The following is an 18,871-nucleotide window of genomic DNA, read 5'->3' on the forward strand; positions in this document are numbered from 1 at the left end:
CAAGGATGTTCATTTTTAATAGCAATAGAAAAATGAGAACCACTTAATGTTCATTAATAGTTATCTAATAATTAAGTTAAAATATAGTACATTCATTCATATAATGAAAAATTATGTCACCTTTAAAAAGAATACACATACATGTGTATTGACACAGCAATCTATGACATATTAAGTGAAAAAAAAAACAATTTAAAGAATATGATCTAATTTGAGTATGTGTGCATATGTGTGTGGTTTACAAACACATCCAAAAGTCTGAAAGAATATATATTGAACAGAAAAGAGTGACCTTTTTTATTGAAAGTAGGACTATTTGGCAGGGGATTTTCATTTTCTCTGCATGGTTTTTTTGTGTATGTTTTTTATAATAAATACATACCATGTTTAAAAAGTAAAGATATTTCCATTTTAAAGAAGGGAAAAGGTCAAGAATCCAATCCTTAAATAACCAAAACACTGAATCTAGGAACAGAGAAGTGTTTTCAAGAGGAAGAAAAGCTTCTGGAACCAACATTCTGTAGGCTTCTCCTTTCCTTCCTGCCCAAATCACCCTCCTCAAAAATTCTTATCCAAGCCCTAAAAAAAAACAATTTTTACTCAAAAGCATAATCCTTTATTTAAAAAAAAATGTTTCTGAAGAAAACAGCATTTTTAAAATTTTTTTAAGATTTTATTTCTTTATTTTAGAGAGAGAGAATGCAAACAGGGAGAGGAGGAGAGGGGGAGGGAAAGGAAGGGGTAAAGAATCTCAAGGAATCTCAAGCAGACTCCACACACAGTGCAGAGCCCAATGCAGGGCTTTATCTCAGGACACTGAGATGATGACTTGAGCTGAAACCAAGAGTTAGATGCTTAACCGACTGAGCCACGCAGGCACCCCAAGAAAATAGTATTTTAAATCGTTTTCAAATTTTACAAAATAACCGTTATAGAAAGTGTTCAGATAGAAACTTTATAAACAATTTAAATAAATACTGCAAGCAAACTGAAGAAAACAATTCTCGAGTTGAAGATGTAATCAGGTACACCTTGTGCGGGGGAAAAGGCTCTTTAACAAGTAAGACTTTAAAGCTCAGATAAAAAGTTAAAATACTATTAAGCCCAAGAAAATTTAATTTACCACACTTATAAAAAATAGATCTTACCAGTAAAAGTGCTCAATGAACTGAAATATTAAAAATCCTGAAGGTAACTGAATTTGAGTTCCACACACCTGAACTGAAATCCTGTCATATGTAGCAGAGGCGGTGGAAAATGCCTTCTAGTGGTAGATCACACAGTTACCATCTGCTTCATCAAGTCAGACAAACTTGGCTTTATTAACAGAAGCAGAACAGATTGTGGTGGGGGGGATTGCCAACATTACAAAGTTATTTTCTGTTCTTTTTTCAAGAAAATCTTAATTAGATGTGGTATCTTCTCAAAAATGTGAGGAAATCAACTTTTTAAGCCCGTGACGCATTTTATTAACCTCCAAAGTATCCTTACCAGTAAGGCACTCTTATCTTTCCATTTGAATTACAGAGCACTTAGCTCTTAGAAGAACTGAAGAATTTAATGCAAGGAAAATATGACTAATACTTGGGGAAAAAATAATAGTCAATTGCTAAAGCTACTGTAATAAAAATTCAAAAAAAAGATATTGAGCATTATGGAACATGCAAACAGAACTGCCTTCAAGGAGCTTAAAATCTAGATGTCCCATTTAAGATGTGCTTTTAGTCTTATTACTCAGTTGTGTTTGAAGTACAAAAGCATCTTTTAGATTCATCGGAGATGAGAGTTCAAATTCAGTAAATGTTCAAACAATGAATACTAATCATCTTACATGGGTCAGTAGTAGTTTTTAATGTACCACATGACCCTGTCAAAAGACCATACATCCTAAAAGTTCAGCCAGTTGTGACACAGAGCTGAGGCAAATATAACACACTGAGTAAGCAAAGAGAGATAATCAGATACATTAAGATTATATGAGGGACTATTCCAAAAAAATAAAAGATGAAGGAAAATTCATTCTTATGAAGCCAGCATTACCTTGACACCAAATCCAGATAAAGACCCTACAAAAAAAGAAAACTACAGGCCAATATCTCTGATGAACACAGATGTAAAAATCCTCAACAAAATATTAGCAAACCAAATCCAAGAATACATTTAAAAAATTATTCACCCCGACGAACCATGAGAGACTATGGACTCTGAGAAACAAACTGAGGGTTCTAGAGGGGAGGGGGGTGGGGGGATGGGTTAGCCTGGTGATGGGTATTAAAGAGGGCACATATTAAACGGAGCACTGGGTGTTATATGCAAACAATGAATCATGGAACACTACATTAAAAACTAATGATGTAATGTATGGTGATTAACATAACATAATAAAATAAAAAACAAATGCAAAAAAAAAAAAAGTCATTCACCCCAATCAAGTGGGATTTATCCCAGGGATGCAAAGGTGGTTCACATTCACAAATCAATCAATGTGATACATCACATTAACAAGAGAAAGGATAAAAACCATATGATAATTACAACAGATGCTCAAAAAGCATTTGACAAAGTACAATATCCATTCATGATAAAAAACCTCAACAAAGTAGGTCTGGAGGGAACATACCTCAACAAAATAAAGCCTGTATATGAAAAACCCACAGCTAACATCAATGGTGAAAAACTGAGAGATCTTCCTCTAAGATAGGGAACAAGACAACGATGTCCACTCTCACTTTTATTCAACATAATACTGTAAATCCTAGCCACAGCAATCAGACAAGAAAAATAAATAAAAGGTATCCAAATTGGTAAGAAAGAAGTAAAATTCTCACTACTTGCAGATGACATGATACTATCTACAAGAAAAACCCCAAATGGGGTGCCTGGGTGGCCCAGTCACTGAGCGTCTGCCTTCGGCTCAGGTCATGATCCCAGGGTCCTGGGATCGAGCCCCGCATTGGGCCCCCTGCTCCGCGGGAGGCCTGCTTCTCCCTCTCCCACTCCCCCTGCTTGTGTTCCCTCTCTCGCTGTATCTCTCTCTGTCAAATAAATAAATAAAATCTTTAAAAAAAAAAAAAAAAACCCCAAAGAATCTATCAAAAACTACTAGAACTGAGAAATGGATTCAGTAAAATCACAGTATACAAAATTAATATAAAGAAACCTGTTGCATTCCCATACACTACTAATGAGGTAGCAGAAAGAGAAATTAAGAAAATAATCCCATTTACAATTGTACCAAAAAGAATAAAATACATAGGAATAAACTTAACCAAGGAGGTGAAGTACTTATACTCTGAAAATTATAAAACACTGATAGGGACACCTGGGTGGCTCAGTCAGTTAAGCGTCTGCCTTTGGCTCAGGTCATGATTCCAGGGTCCTGGGATCGAGCCCCACATCAGGCTCCTTGCTCAGTGGGGAGCCTGTTTCTCCCTCTGCCTGCCACTCACCCTGCTTGTATTCTCCCTCTGACAAATAAATAAAATCTTTAAAAAAACAAAAACAAAAAACACTGATTTAAAAAATCTGAAGGTGACACAAACAAATAGAAAGGTATTTCATGCTCATGGATTGGAAGAATTAATGTTGTTAAAATGTCCATAGTACCCAAAGCAATCTACAGATTTAATGCAATCCCTATCAAAATACCAACATTATTCACACAACTAGAACATATAATCCTAACACTTGCATGGAACCACAAAAAGACCCTGAATAACCAAAGCAATCTTGAAAGAGAAGAAGAAAAATGGAGGTATTGCAATCCCAGATTTCAAGATATACTACTAAGGTATTTGATTACTACAATCAAAACAGTATGGTACTGGCACAAAGAGAGACACACAGATCAATGGAACAGAATAAAGAGTCCAGAAATAAACCCAAGCTTATATGGCCAATTAATCTATGACAAAGGAGGAAAGAATATACAATGGAAAAAAGACCATCTCTTCAACAAACAGTGCTAGAAAAACTGGACAGCTACATGCAAAAGAATAAAACTAGACTGCTTCTTGCACCATACACAAAAATAAACTCAAAATGGATTAAAGACCTAAATGTGAGACCTGAAACCATAAAATTCCTAGAAGAAAACAGAGGCAGCAATTTCTTTAACATCAAACATAAAAACATTTTCTAGATATGTCTTGTGAGGCAAGGGAAACAAAAGCAAAAATTAAACTACTAGAACTATGCCAAAATAAAAAGCTTTTGCACAGTGAAGGAAACCATCAACAAACAAAAAAAGGCAACCTATCGAATGATATATGCAAATGACAGATATGATAAGGGGTTAATATCCAAAACATATAAAGAACTTATACAACTCAACACACAAAAAAACAAATAATCCAATTAAAAAATGGGCAGAGGATGTGCCATATGCATTTTTCCAAAAAAGACATACAGATGGCCAAGAGACACATGAAAAAAAGGTCCATCACTAATCATCAGGAAATGCATATGAAAACCACAAAGAGATATCACTTTACACTGTCAGAATGGCTAAAATAAAAAACACAAGAAATAACAATTGTTGGTGAGGATGTGGAGAAAAAGGAACCCTTGTGCACTGTTGGTGGAAATGCAAATTGGTACAGCCACTCTGGAAAAGTATGCAGGTTCCTCAAAAAATAAAAAATGAAATTACCATATAATCCAGTAATTCCACTGGTGGGCATTTACCCAAAGAAAAGAAAAACACTAATTCAAAGAGATATATGCACCCCTATATTTTTTGCAGCATTATTTAGAATTGCCAAGATACAGAAGCAACCTCAATGTCCATCGATAGATGAATGGATAAAGAAGATGTGGTACACACACACACACACACACACACACACACACAGGAATATTACTCACCATAAAAAAGAGTGAAATTTTGACATTTGCAAGAACACAGATGGACCTAGAGGGTATAATGCTAAGTGAAATAAGTCAGTCATAGAAAGACATATACCATATGATTTCACTCATATTCGGAATTTAAGAAACAAAACAAAGAAAAAAAGGAAAAACAAAACAAAAGACTCTTAAATATAGAAGAGAAACTGGTGGTTGCCAGAGGGGAAGTGGGTGGGAAAATGAGTGTAACAGGTGAAGGAAATTACGAGTATACTTATTGAGTGATGAGCACTGAGTAATGTACAGAATTGCTGAATCACTGTCTTATATACCTGAAACTAATGTAACACTGTGTGTTAATACTTCAATAAAAAATATATATATATAAAGGAAATCAACTACAAGAAGAGAAGAATCTACAAAACAAACAATACTTTTTATAAATGATTTTAACAGTTCATTTGTCTCATTTAGAGAAGGGTAGGTATCTTGGAATTTGTATTAACGTACTATTCTTAATTCAATTCAATTACATGCATTTTAATATATATTTTATAAAAATTATATTTCATTTGATCGTGTCCAGATACAGATCTGTTAAAGAGCTAAATGTTACTCTGAGCAAATTCAATGGATTTCAGACTGTTTCAGACTTAAAATTAGTCTGTAACATACAAATGGATAATGATGTGCTATTAACTGCTTATATACTACAGAATGGTCACATGATTCACTCACATAAACATTTAGTGAATGCAGGCATGCACTGTATAAACTGCTGGGGATATAGCTGGGATAGGGGAAGGAAGAGAGAGAGAGACAACAAAATATATTTCCTCACTGCATAGAGCTTGTATTCTAGAAGACAACAGTAAATAAAGATACAAATTATTGTTTTAATATAATTATGATAAGTGCTACAAACGAAAAGCATACTATGAGAGTATTTCCTTGGGAGGTTTGACCTTGTCTGGAAGGTTTCCTTAAAAAAATTGTTATTTAAACTGAGAGCTGAAAGATACATAGAAGATGGCCAAGCAAAGAATAGAGAAGGATGCTTCCCTAGAGAGCACACAAATCAAGAGTCTGGCATGATATTCAAGGCTCTAAAAAGGCATCAGTGTGATAGATGTTAAGGTGGGAACAAGCTGGGGGTACACAGAGCCATATCCTACAGCAGATCCTTACCATGGTAAGGACTGTGGTCTTCATCCTAGGAGCAACAGGAATCATGAAAGCATTATGAAAGTAATAGGTTTGGGGGACCCTGGCCGCTGGGAATACATAGGATTAGAGGATGGTTTCAGATGCCTATAAGGCTCCAGAGGCAAGGAGACGCTAACTTGGCTTAGAGGCAGTGGAGGAGCACAGAAACGGACTTTACCCCTAAAGACCTCAGCTTCTTTCTGTGATCTCAGAGATGGCTAGAATCCTATGATTCTAAAAGTGTTTAAGTTTATATTTTAATTTATGCACATACAGGTAGGCCCATCCTTTCTATACATATCTAAACTGTCTTTCCCATGTTATAGGTCATTTGACATAATTAACTGTTGCCTCCTTCTTGATTTTTTTTTTCCTTCTGATTTCTCTAGTGTCACATTCTCCTGTTTTCCATCTATCTTAGTGGCCATTCCTTCTCAGTGGCTTCTCCCCATTTTTTCCTCCACTTTATTTAATGTTCGAGGGTTCTGGGATTTCATCCTAAACCCCATTCCTTCTCCAGCATACATTTTCTCCCTAGTTAATTTCACCCAGGCCCATAACTTTAAACACCATCTTTTGCCTAATGAATTCAAACTTAGAATCCCTAACTCTGACCTCTCCAGGCAACTCCTATCTTACTCTATTTCATATCTTAACCAAAACTGCAAAATTTGATCTGGCTATTACACTCCAGCATTCTGCTGTATTTTAACAAGCCCTGCTAATTCCTATCCCAGAGCATTTACACTTGGTGTCCCATTGGTCAAAAATACCCTTTCTTCTGAACTTCATACAGTTGACCCCTTCCAATTATTCAGTTCTCAGTTTAAAGATACTTCCCCAGAAAAGCATTCTCTAAAGATCATCTACTCTAACAGACACCAAGTCACACTACTACATCATCCTGTCTTAATTTTCTGGATAGCATTTATTAATACATGATTTTTTTTGTCTTTCCTCACTACAAGTTAAGTTGCATGCACACAGCAACCTTGTCTATCCTCTTCATCACGAGACTGCCAACACATAAAACAGCTCAGGGCGTGTGGTGTTCAAAAAAATATTTGCTAAATGTGAAGGTTGTTAATTTCAAGTAAAACTTCAAATTAGTCTTTCAAAAATGCACTATGAAATAGAGAAAGACAAATTTTATATATATATATATATGCATATATCAAATATACACGAATATTAGAGAGTCAGTCTATCATGATGTGACTACAACTATGAGAAGGTTCTTGTATGCTTTGCAAGCATGAACTACTGGAGGTCTGAAGTGCATTTTCTTTGATAAATTTTCTATGATAAAAGGTACATCAGACGACATATATGTCAAAATACATGTTTTAAGGAAGACCTGACTGTATACAATAGTGCCACTAATTTTATTTGAAAGAGGGTAGGAGGAAAACATGCTTTGAATGCAGCATAGCATGCACAACATTGATCAAGCTGATGTCAGCAATGACCAACTGGGAATATGCTACAGCTGCATTCCAGAATGAACTAGAGTAGCTCTCTGATCACACTGAACTGGTCCTATATTAAATCATCACAGCCTCACCTATGACAGATTCATTAAATCAAAGGAATGACTAACCTTACTAATCATCTGTGAGTATATGGTAACCCTAAGAAACATGAGTAACAAAAAGAACAAATCTGTGGGTATGGCAGGTTTTTTTCATGGTCAAGTTTTAGGAGCAGTGGGATGCTAGTTTTTAAAGATCAAAGCTTTAAAAGTGACTGCCTAGAGTTTTAGAGATAAAAGGCAAGAATTATGTTCTTTTTTAAACAATTTTTCCTGTGATTCTGGTTAAGTTTTCCTTTTATTAACCATGCTTTTCAGACATTATGGGAAATTCTTCTTGCATCTCTACATTCTACCCAGAAATATTAAATATTAGGGTTTTATTAATTTGTAGGTGATTTAATTGGCTTATCAAGTTTTTCAGTGTTTTTAAAATCTATTTTCTTCCAATTTATTTATCATTATTTTCCCCCATTATGTTCCTTACTATCTACCCTGCCAAATTGTTTAGATAGCTCTATTATCTATGAGGGAGAATAAGAGGAGGAAGGAGAAGCAGAGGGGAGAAAGAGGAGGAGAAAGTGGGGAAAAGGGAGAGAGAGAGAAAGCCCAAATGGCAAGGAACTATTAGCAGCCTCTAGGGCCTGAAGGAGGCCTCCAACCAAGAGTCAGGAAAAGGCCAAGCCTTCAGCCATACACCTACAAAGAAATAAATTCTGCCAACACCCTGAGTGAGCTTGAGAAAGGATTCTGCCTTACTCAAGTCTCCGGGTGAGAATTCAGTCCAGCCGGTGCCTTTACTACAGCCTTTAGAGTCTCAGACCAGAGCACTTATCCAAGCCACACCCAGACAACCGACCCGCAGAAGCTGAGATAGTAAATGTGTGGTTTTAAGCAGCTGTCTGTGGTCATTTGTTAATGCAATAACAGAAAAGTAGTACAGACTCCTAGTGATAAGTGCTAGGAGCAAAATTAAGAGAGGAAAAGGGAATCAAAAGTATAGTGGGAGGTGGGATGCACTGAGAAGGTGACATTGAAGACAGTAAAGGGAAAAGCCATGCAGGTCTCTGGGGGGATGAGTTTTCTGGGTGGGGGGGAAACAAGTGCAAAAGCTATTTTTAGAAAAAAATCACAATGGGTATGTGGCTGAAGTCAGGTTTCCAAGGAGGAGAGTAACAGGAGATAAGGTCAAAGAAGTGATGGGAGATGTAGTAAGCATGGGGCAGGCCTGGAAAACCATCATAAAGACTCAGGTTTGTAATGAATGAAATGGGAAATTTTCTGACAGTTTTGAACAGACGAGTGACGTTATCTGACGTACATTTTGCAAAGATCACTCTAGCCACTGGTTTGAAAATACACTGCACAGCAGGAGCACAGCCAAGCTGGGAGAACCAATTAAGAATTTAATACAGTAATATGAGTAATAAGTGATGGAGGCTTCAAATAGATTATAACCATGGGGGTGGCACAGAAGTGAGCAGACTGTGGATGTATTCTGAAGGTAGAGCCATCAGGGGAGTAGGGGCAGGGGAGAGAGATCAGGAGTTCCATTTTAGACATGTTTACTTGAAGACATGTATTGGTTTTATGTACGTGTGTGTGTATATATGTATGTATGTATATATATATAAACAATCAGCCTGGAGCTCAGAGGAAAGCTACAAGCAAAAGATACAACTGAACGCACTTGAACCCATGAGATAAGATGACATGGCCAAAGGAGTGAGTATGGTCAGAGGAGAAGTCTAAGAAATAAGCCCTGGGGAACTCCAACATTTAAAAGTCGGGGAGTAAAGGTGGTATCAGCAAACTAATGAGAGGCAGCCAAAGAGTTAAAAAGCAAATCAAGAGTGACCCGTTCCTGGAAGTAAACTGAAGAAAGTGTTCGAGGGGGAGGAAGCAATCAACTGTGTTAAATCATGCCATTGGGATAAGTAAGAACTAACCACAAGATTCAGTAACAGGAACTCGTGAATTACACTTTCAGAAGAGTGGTAGTGAGCATGCAGAACAGAAAATGAGGAGAAAAACTGGGAGAAAGCAACTCTAAGCAACTCTTTGAAGGTGCCATGAGGAGGACAAGGAAATGTGACCTGACAGAAGGTGGAGAGAGGATTTTTGGTTATCGTGGCTGTTTGTTTCAGAATGGGAATGGGCAAGATTATAGCATGTTTGGCATGCTACACTGTATTAGTGAGCTCGGGCTGCCATAACAAAATACCACAGACTGGGTGGCTTAAACAAATGTGTTTTCTCCCAATTCTGAAGCCTGGAGGCTGAGATGAGGTTGCCAGAATGGTCAGATTGGTAAGAGCTCTGTTCCTGGCTTGCAGATGACTACCTTCTTGCTGTGTCTTCGCATCGAAGAAAGAGAGCAAGCTCTCCGGTGTCTCTTCTTATATAAGTACTCACTATTCCTATATGAGGGCCATGCTCATGACACCTGATTTAAGCTCAAGTACCTTCCCAAAGCTCCATATCCAAATACCATCACATCGGGGGTTAGGGCTTCAACATATGAATGGGGGTTGGAGGGCCCTGTTCAGTCCGTAACATATGCCAATGTGGTGACCCAGGGGAGAAGGGAAACTCATGGAGAAGAGAGGAGACAACTGCAATAGTGATGCCTCTGAGTAAGCAGGAACAGATGGGAGCTAGCGAACAAGTGAAAGAAATGGCCTTGGACAAAAGCACAGACAGTGGGGCACCTGGGGGGCTCAGCTGGTTGAGCATCAGGTCATGATCTCAGGGTCGTGAGATGGAGCCCTGCATCAGGCTCCACGCTGGGCATGGAGCTTGCTTAAGATTCTCTCTCTCCCTCTGCCCCCCCCCCTGCCCCCGCTCGCATGCTCTCTCTCGCTCTCTTAAAAAAAAAAAAAAAAAAAAAAAGGCACAGACAGTTCACCCATGGCAGCACAAAGGAAGGCAGGACATATAGGCCCAGATGTCAGGAAGCGAACAGATACAGGTAGATGGTAGGAGCTTACCAAAGTTCTCTTCTGACTGCATCTATTTTCTCAGGCAAGAACCCACAGTAAACAAATGCTGAAGCAGGCAACTGGACCGTCACAAGGGAATCTGCCAATACCCAATGGCACAGAGCTACGGTTTTAAACGCCTACCCAAAGACAATGCATAGAGTCCATGCAAGGTAAGAAGTCACATCAGAGGCAGCTGCAAACCCCAAGAAAACCACTAAGGAATATCCCCAAGTGAAAAGATGAAATTGAGGGAGGAAAGAAACCTCTGAAAAGGGATATGGTAAGGAAGGGTCTACCTACACCTAGACTCTGAGTGGAGGAGGAAGATTCCCCTGGGCATTTACAACAAGGCAGGCCCCCTGAGGCCCAAACTCACACTACCCGCATGGCACAGCAACTTCCAAGTTGAGAATTTAGTTTGAGTTCGGTTTGCCCCCCAGGTACTTGGCAGAAGCTAAAAGGTGGCGCTCTCAACCGAGGTCTCAAAGAATCCCCACAAACACTTGTAATAAACATTTTCTCAGTGAAATACAAAGTGAGCTGGTATGGCCTTGCTACCCAATACACCCAGGCTAAAACCCCAGGTCTGCCTTTTCACTAGTTCTAACTTCTCCAGGAAGTTCTCAAGCTGCAGTTTCCTCTTCTATAGATCAAGGAGAGTAGTGCCTGTCCCACAGGCTTTGTGGAGGCACAGGATCTCGTACATAACACTCAATCATTAGCAGCCGCTGTCGTAGTAGTAGTAATTATCCTCATCACAAACTACTTGCAAGTTTTACTTAACAATGAAAAATAAAAGTTGTCACCACCAGTAAAGTACTCCTATACCATCTACCCTCACCCCCAACATAACTGAACTCAACTCTAACCCACTGTCTGGAAAACTCATGGATCAAAGAACGAATCACAACAAAAACTGGGAAAATGTATGCTTAGAATAATTATGAAAATAATACATGTCAAAACTTAGGGAATTAAAAAAAACTTGTGAGATAAAGCAAAGCTTAGAAGGAAATTTACAGTGTTAAATGTATATACTACAAATTAAAAAAGGCTGAACATCCATCTAAAGAAGTTTGAAAAAAAAAAAACAGAAGAATAACTGAACAGAAATAAAACAGAAAAACAAACATATAATACATAGGTCTACAAAACCAAAAGTTAGTTCTTCAAAAAGACTTACAAAACTGATAAACCCTTAGTGAGAAGAATCAAGAAAAACAGAAGGCACAAATATCAAAAATGAAAATGAAATCATCATACATGTATTACAGATGTTAGAAAGATAAAACGTTCTGCACAATTTTATGCCAGTAAATTTGAAAACTTAGATAAAACTGGCAAATTCTAGATAACTTACCAAAACTGACATAAAAAAAGAAATATAAAATATAAATAGCCCTATAACTATTTAAAAACCTAAATCTACAAAGAAAACTCATGGTCCAGATGGCTTCACCAGCAAATATTTGAGAATAAAAATACATCAATCTTTGATATTGGTTCATTATTTGTAACAAATGTATACTAATATATGTTAAGAATAGAGGAAATTGGGTGTGGGGTATATGGAAACTCTCTGTACTATCTTCATAATCTTTCTGTACATCTAAAACTATTCTAACGTAAGTTTATTAAAAAATTAAACATCCTACACTTCAAAAAAAAAAACTACATCAATCTTGCATAAACTCTTTCATAAGAGTAGATAAAAGGGAACTTTCCAGTCCATTTTATGAGGCCAACATGACACTTATATCAAAATGTATCAAGGACATTACAAAAAAAGGAAAAATTACTTGCCAAATCTCACTCTAACACACAGATCTCACAAATCCTAAACAAAATATTAGCAAACCAAACCCAGCAAGTATAATACATTATAATCAAGTTGGGGTTATTCCAGAAACACAAGGTTTATTTAATACTTGAAAATAAGTCCATCTATTTCATCTTATTGAAAGAGTAAAAGTGATAACCTCAGTAGATTCAGGGAAAATATTTCCTAAGACTCAACATCATTTGTGATTTAAAAAAAAAAAAACCTCTAACAACTATAAATAAGGAAATCTCCTTTTTCTGAGAAAGAACAACTATAATAAACATCATAATTAAAGGTAACAAGTGAAAGGTATCCTTTTGAAATTGGGAACAAGAAAAAGACATCTACTCTCACTTCTTTTATTCAACATTATACTAGAGGTCCTAGATACTGTAATAAAAAAAAAAGATATACAACAACTGAGAGTTAGAAAAGATGAAATAAAACTCTCATTATTCATAGAAAATATAGTTATGCACATAGAAAACCAAAGGAATCTCCAGAGGGTTTATTAGAATCAGTGACTATAGTAAGACTGCTAGGTTTAAACTCAATATACAAAAATTAATTGCATTTCTATCTACCACTAACAATTATGAAATGAAATTTACATAATGATGCCATTTATAACAACACTGAAAACATCAAATACCTAGAAATGAATCTAATAAATGCTTAGGGCCTCTACAAAAAATATTATCAAACAATACTGAGAAAAATTAAAAGTTTTAAAATAAATGAAGGCCTATGTTGTGTTCATGATGGGAACTCAATTGTAAAGATGCCAATTCTCCCCAAACTGACCTATTGAGTCAATGCAGTACCAATCAAAATCACAAGAGATTTTTGTTAGTTTTTTTAAAACTTATCAGGCTCGGGGCGCCTGGGTGGCTCAGTCCCATAAAGCGTCTCTGCCTTCTGCTTAGGGTCCTGGGATCCAGTCCCATGTCAGGCTCCCTGTTCAGTGGGGAGTCTGCTTCTCCCTCGGTCTTTGCCCCTCCCCCTGCTCATGCTCTCTCTCTCTCTCAAAAATAAATAAAACCTTTAAAAAAATAAAAAAAATAAATATAACTTATCAGGCTCATCCTAAAATTTACACGAAAATACAAAGGGCCTGACAAGGATGTGGAGAAAAAGGAACCCTCGTGCACTGGTGGTGGAAACAAAAACTGATATAGCCACAGTAGAAAACAGTATGAGGTTCCTCGAAAAATTAAAAACAGAAATACCGTATGATCCAGTAATTCCACTACTTACCGAATCACTAATTTGAAAATACAAAGGGCCAAGAATAGATAAGATAATCTTAAAGATGGGAGGACTTGCTCTACCAGATAATCAAGGCAATTTAAAAGCTATACCGATTAAGACAGGTGGCTGGTATAAGAAAAGGCCAGTGAGAGAAAATGAGAGAAAATAACCCAGAAACAGACCCACACAAATATGGAAATTGGATTCTATGACAAAAGTGGTAATACAGAGCAATGAAGAAAGAAGAGACTTCAATAAATTGTGCTGAACAACTGGATATCCATATAGAAAAAAATCAAACGACCTCTTCCTCAAACCATATCCAAAAATTATTCCACATGAATTCCACATGAATAAATGTGGAAGACAAAAACAAATGTCCAGATTTTAGGTCACGGGTTCTTTACCTGAGGCCCCCAACTCAAGGGGCCTAGGGATAGAATTCAAGATAGAAAATGTATTTTTTATATATCCTGTATCCACTCATGCCTTCGCATTTTAGTGTGCCAGTTCTAACTGACAGCATCTACATATCTTTGCCTGAGGTTTTCTAGTTGTTTTTGAGTGCTGAGAATTAATGCCCTGCCCTAACTAGCCCCCAACCAACAACCAATGTGTATGAGGAACATGTGTGAGGAACACGATGTTGTGAGGAACACTGGCTCCCAGAATTGCCCAGACATCCGAGCTTGTTCATCACTTGCATGATAATGTACCCCTTATGAAGCACCCTTGCTTCTCTGCCTCAAATCCAGTGTATTTCTTGGTGATCATCCCCCCTATTAATTACTTATACTGGAATCCCTGTCTCGGGATCTGCCTCTTAAGAAACCCCAACTAAGACCCAGGGTTACCATGAACTTGAGTGGTGAAAAACAATTACTTCTCTATTTTCATAACTGCTAACTGAAGGAAATGCTAAATTTCAGTTACGAATATAAGCAACAAACCATAGTATTAGTGGCACCTACGACTTTAAGAGAAATCACAGATGTTTTAGTATTACAGGACAGCTGCTGTAAATATCTCAAGATGTTTTTGACACACCTTGCTACTTTCAAATCGTTAGTTATTAGTTCACTAACAAACTGCACACGGCTGCAGTCTTTCTGTCTACAATATTGTGCATTCTTCCTGTTGATAATGTCACCTGTTGAGCAACTGCCTCTGGGCCAACTAATTACTCAGCACAAAACAGTTCAGTGGTTTACAACTAGAGATTAAGTCAAAAAGGGTGAATTCTGGTGTTCTTGGAAAACCTCTTCTTGCCTTGTAGTGTAATATAAAAGTTTTAATTCCATATACAACAATTAAGTACAATTAAAACTTTACCTAGTAATTTTTAAATGTAATTTTTTGTTACTGAAGCATTAACCAAGAAGTACATAATAGCAATTATCACAAATTTATTAACATCTTGAAGCTGTATTTCAATAACTTTATAGTATAATTTTTATAAGTTCAAAACCATGCAAAACTAAACATTATACTATTTGGGAATTTATACATGTGAAACTAAAAAAAAAAATGAAATAAGACATAAAATGCAGGATTCTGGTTGTCTGGGTGGGAGGGGAAAGAGAAGATGCAAGGAGGAAGATAAGGAACTCACCAGTTTATGTTCTTTGTCCCAAGTCAGTAGTAGGTAAATGTGTATTATTATACTACATATATGTTATATGTATACTTCAAATATATTCCTTTATACTTATGAAAGATTTTATAACTTAAAAATGAATATTCATAGAATAAGAAAAAAATTCTTGAAAATTAAAAATATGATAGCAGGAAAAAATTATTTCAAAGTGAAAGCCGGGTGATGGGTATTAAGGAGGGCACATGTGGTGATGAGCACTAGGTGTTATACACAACTAATGAATCACTGAACTAATGATGTACTATATGCTGGCTAACTAAACATAATAAAAAAAGAAAGTTAAAGCTGAAAAATCCCCCCAGAATTTAAACAAAAAGATGAAGAAATGAAAAACTGGAAGAGGACAGAAAAGGTAAATTAGAGGATCAGTAAAAATCGATCCATATCTGAGTAAGGGGAAATCCAGAAAGAGAAAAAAGAGAACGTGAAGGGAAGGAAATAACACAGAAGAAGTAATACAAAATAATCTCCTGAACGAAAAGACATGAGTTTTCAGATTAAACAAGCCCAGCAAACTGCCTGAACATAAAAGTCTTTTTCCCTTAGAGGTATACACTAAAGTATTTATACATGACTGACCCATACCACGACATCATCTTGAAATTTCAGAACACCAGGGATAAGGGGAAGATTTTTAAAACCTCTACAAGCTGGAGATGGGGGAAGTGCAGTCCTAATGGCACTGTACCTCTCAAATAGCAATACTGGTAGCTAGATGGCAACAGAGCCAGGACATAAAAAATTCTCAGAGAAAAGTTTCAACCCAATTCTATGCCCACCCAAATCAAACATAAAAGAAGAATAATTGTTTAGGCTTTGCAATGCCTTAAAAATTTTTTTGCCCATTCACCCTTCTCAGGAACCTACTTAGAGGGTATCTCCATCAGAGCAAGGAAAGAAGATAAATGATGCTAAGAAACAGGGTAAAGAGAAGCTCGTGAGGTTGGTAAAAGAAAATTCAAAAATGGTAGCTCTCCTATTTTAGGCTTGGAGAGCAACTAAGCCAGAGTGGGGCAAATAGAACACACCTTTTCAGGACACCTCCTAGGTGGGATTGCACCACCCAGCGGAGATCCAAAGACGGCCAGAGGTTTTCAGATGAATTAGGTATATAGAAAATGAAGCAAAGAATAAAACAAAGTAACTGGTAACTCCAAAGTAATTATTCTGTGAAGAGTATTTTACACAATCTTAATAATGTGAACATTTACCCAAATATTGTGAGCTATCTACAGCAGGAAGATAGGAGGAAGGAAAGTGAATGTGTGTATATGGCAAAAGTGGAGATGGGGACAGCAGCTAGAGGATTCAAGTCTCAGCTTCCATAGCAGGAAGGCAAGAGAGGATACATAAAACTGTAAAAGGAAAACAAGTTAAGAAATGGGAGCATAAGCAAGTTATTTTGGAACATGAAAGGAAATACCAAAATACACAATTTGATGAATAAATGTCTCCAGGACACAGGAATTAAGAACAGGGTGAAGGAGTGCTTCTGGGATGCCTGGGTGGCTCAGTCGTTAAGCGTCTGCCTTCGGCTCAGGTGATGATCCCAGGGTCTTGGGATCGAGCCCCACATCGAGCCCCACATCGGGCTTCCTGCTCCGCGGGAAGCCTGCTTCTCCCTCTCCCACTCCCCCTGCTTGTGTTCCCTCTCTCGTTGTCTCTCTCTCTGTCAAATAAATAAATAAAATCTTTTTAAAAAATTAAAAAAAAAAATGGAGTGCTTCTTTGCATTGTGAATCTAGTAGTACTATTTCGCTTTTTAAATTAACTTACATATACTACTCTTTAAACATAAAAGTTAATTTTTTAAAAAATGTAAGTTTTAAAGAAAGGTCAAATAATAAAAATAATAACAACAGCAGCAGCAGTCTTTTATTTTCCCAAGTGCCTGCTACCTATAGGGAACATACCAGATCTTTCACAAATAACTATCACTATTCCTCTGACCAGCTTTGCAGAGTAGGATTATCCCAATTTTACAGATGAAAAAACAGAAAATGGGAATGAAAAAGGAACATTTTTAATTGTTTTGTTTCTTTTATGTTTTATTTGGTTCTTTACCTTTCCAGCAGTAGCAAAATATTCACCATCAGGGGACCATTCCATCAAATGTACAGATACTGAGGTTCTGAAAAAACAAAGTTAAACAGTCAGCATTTTTAAAATCTGGAACACTGTATATATAAATGGTCAGAATAAGATTTTCTTAACAAGAGTGTTTTCTAAAAACAAAAAATCTCACCTCCCCAAAAATACAAATTAATTAATAAAGCTAATCTGAAGTTCATTTTGGGGATCCAAAGAAGAATGCAATCAACATGCATAAAAGATAGCTTCACCTATATGTCCCATCAACATCTTCAATATAACATGTTAAAAACTGAGCTCACCATCCTCCCTGGCTAATTGGTCCCCTTCACATAATCCATACTGTCAGTGGTACAGCCATTCTTCCACTTAAGAGTTACTGGTAACTTTCATCCCCTTCCCCATCCCCATCCATATCTCATCCATTAATGAGTAATTCCCATGTGTCAACCTTATCTACCCAAGTTCTGAAGTTATAACTATGAAAATATTTTTGCTTTTTTTAAACAATCAACTGCAACAAAGACTGAAGGATAATATTATAATGGGTTTTGGTTAGAAAAGGTCCACTTTCTAAGCTTCTAAATGTAATGGTACTGTCAAAAAATAGAGATCACTGTGAAAGGGAATATATTTTAGGAAGCTTTTTTTTTTAATTAATGAACAGAACAACATAGATACGAACTTGCACTGCCAGATGCACTTCCAATCATTTAAAACTGGAGGAATTTTATTATCAATTTCTTCCTCCTCTTCCAGAATGTCATCTCCTGGAGGAGCCCACAACTGAATAGAATCAGTTGCTGTCAACAATCTGTTATCTGAAATTTAAAGAAAGTTCTGATGAATAAGCAAGAATTATCTAGAGAAAGAAATGCATATGTAGGCTTGTATTTAGGTCTATAAACTATTCTGTGAAAAATAAGCAATACTGTCTATGAAAAATACTTGGGGCACATCCATTTCAAATCCAAGAATCTACTACCCGAGAGAGTAGTTCTCAGGAGAGACTTGAGAACAAAAAAGAAAAGCTTACTAGCAAAGAGCTAAAGAGCTATTTTGTATCAGGTGAAAAGGAAGAAAAGGAAGAGAAGGAAGAGAAGGAAGAGAAGGAAGAGAAGGAAGAGAAGGAAGGAAGGAAGGAAGGAAGGAAGGAAGGAAGGAAGGAAGGAAGGGAGGGAGGGAAAGAAAAGAAAAGCAAAAGTACAATAACAAAACAAACCCAAAAAGCTCTGATACATAAACATAGAATGTTCTCAGGATATAACACTTAACTAAAGATTAATGGATTAATGCAATTTGTTTCTCTACATGGAATATAGAAATTACCTTCATTAATCATGAATGTAAAAAGAGGCAACAGCTATTCTCATTAGAGGCTTCTAATCTTTCAAATTTAAAGACAGTAATTTCCTAAAACACAAATAATAAAACAAGATAGGGGGGTTTTTTAGCCCTATTTCTGATTTTATTTCTTACTA

At 36.7% G+C, this 18,871-nt stretch overlaps 1 protein-coding gene across 5 annotated transcripts in view; it reads right to left on the reverse strand.

Annotated features, from left to right (window-relative positions):
- DMXL2 (Dmx like 2) overlaps positions 1 to 18,871 on the reverse strand; it is a 147,855-nt gene that overhangs the window by 89,449 nt on the left and 39,535 nt on the right. For all 5 annotated transcript variants that reach the window (XM_032417893.1, XM_032417892.1, XM_032417895.1 and 2 more), the window contains exons 5-6: positions 18,076 to 18,211; positions 17,364 to 17,430 (exon numbers count right to left, since the gene is read on the reverse strand). In XM_032417893.1, the coding sequence (XP_032273784.1) occupies positions 17,364 to 17,430; positions 18,076 to 18,211 (203 nt within the window). The remainder of the gene's footprint in view (positions 1 to 17,363; positions 17,431 to 18,075; positions 18,212 to 18,871) is intronic.

This window comes from Phoca vitulina, unplaced genomic scaffold (genome assembly GCF_004348235.1).
Source record: "Phoca vitulina isolate PV1807 unplaced genomic scaffold, GSC_HSeal_1.0 scaffold20, whole genome shotgun sequence".
Taxonomy (NCBI): Eukaryota; Metazoa; Chordata; class Mammalia; order Carnivora; family Phocidae; genus Phoca; species Phoca vitulina.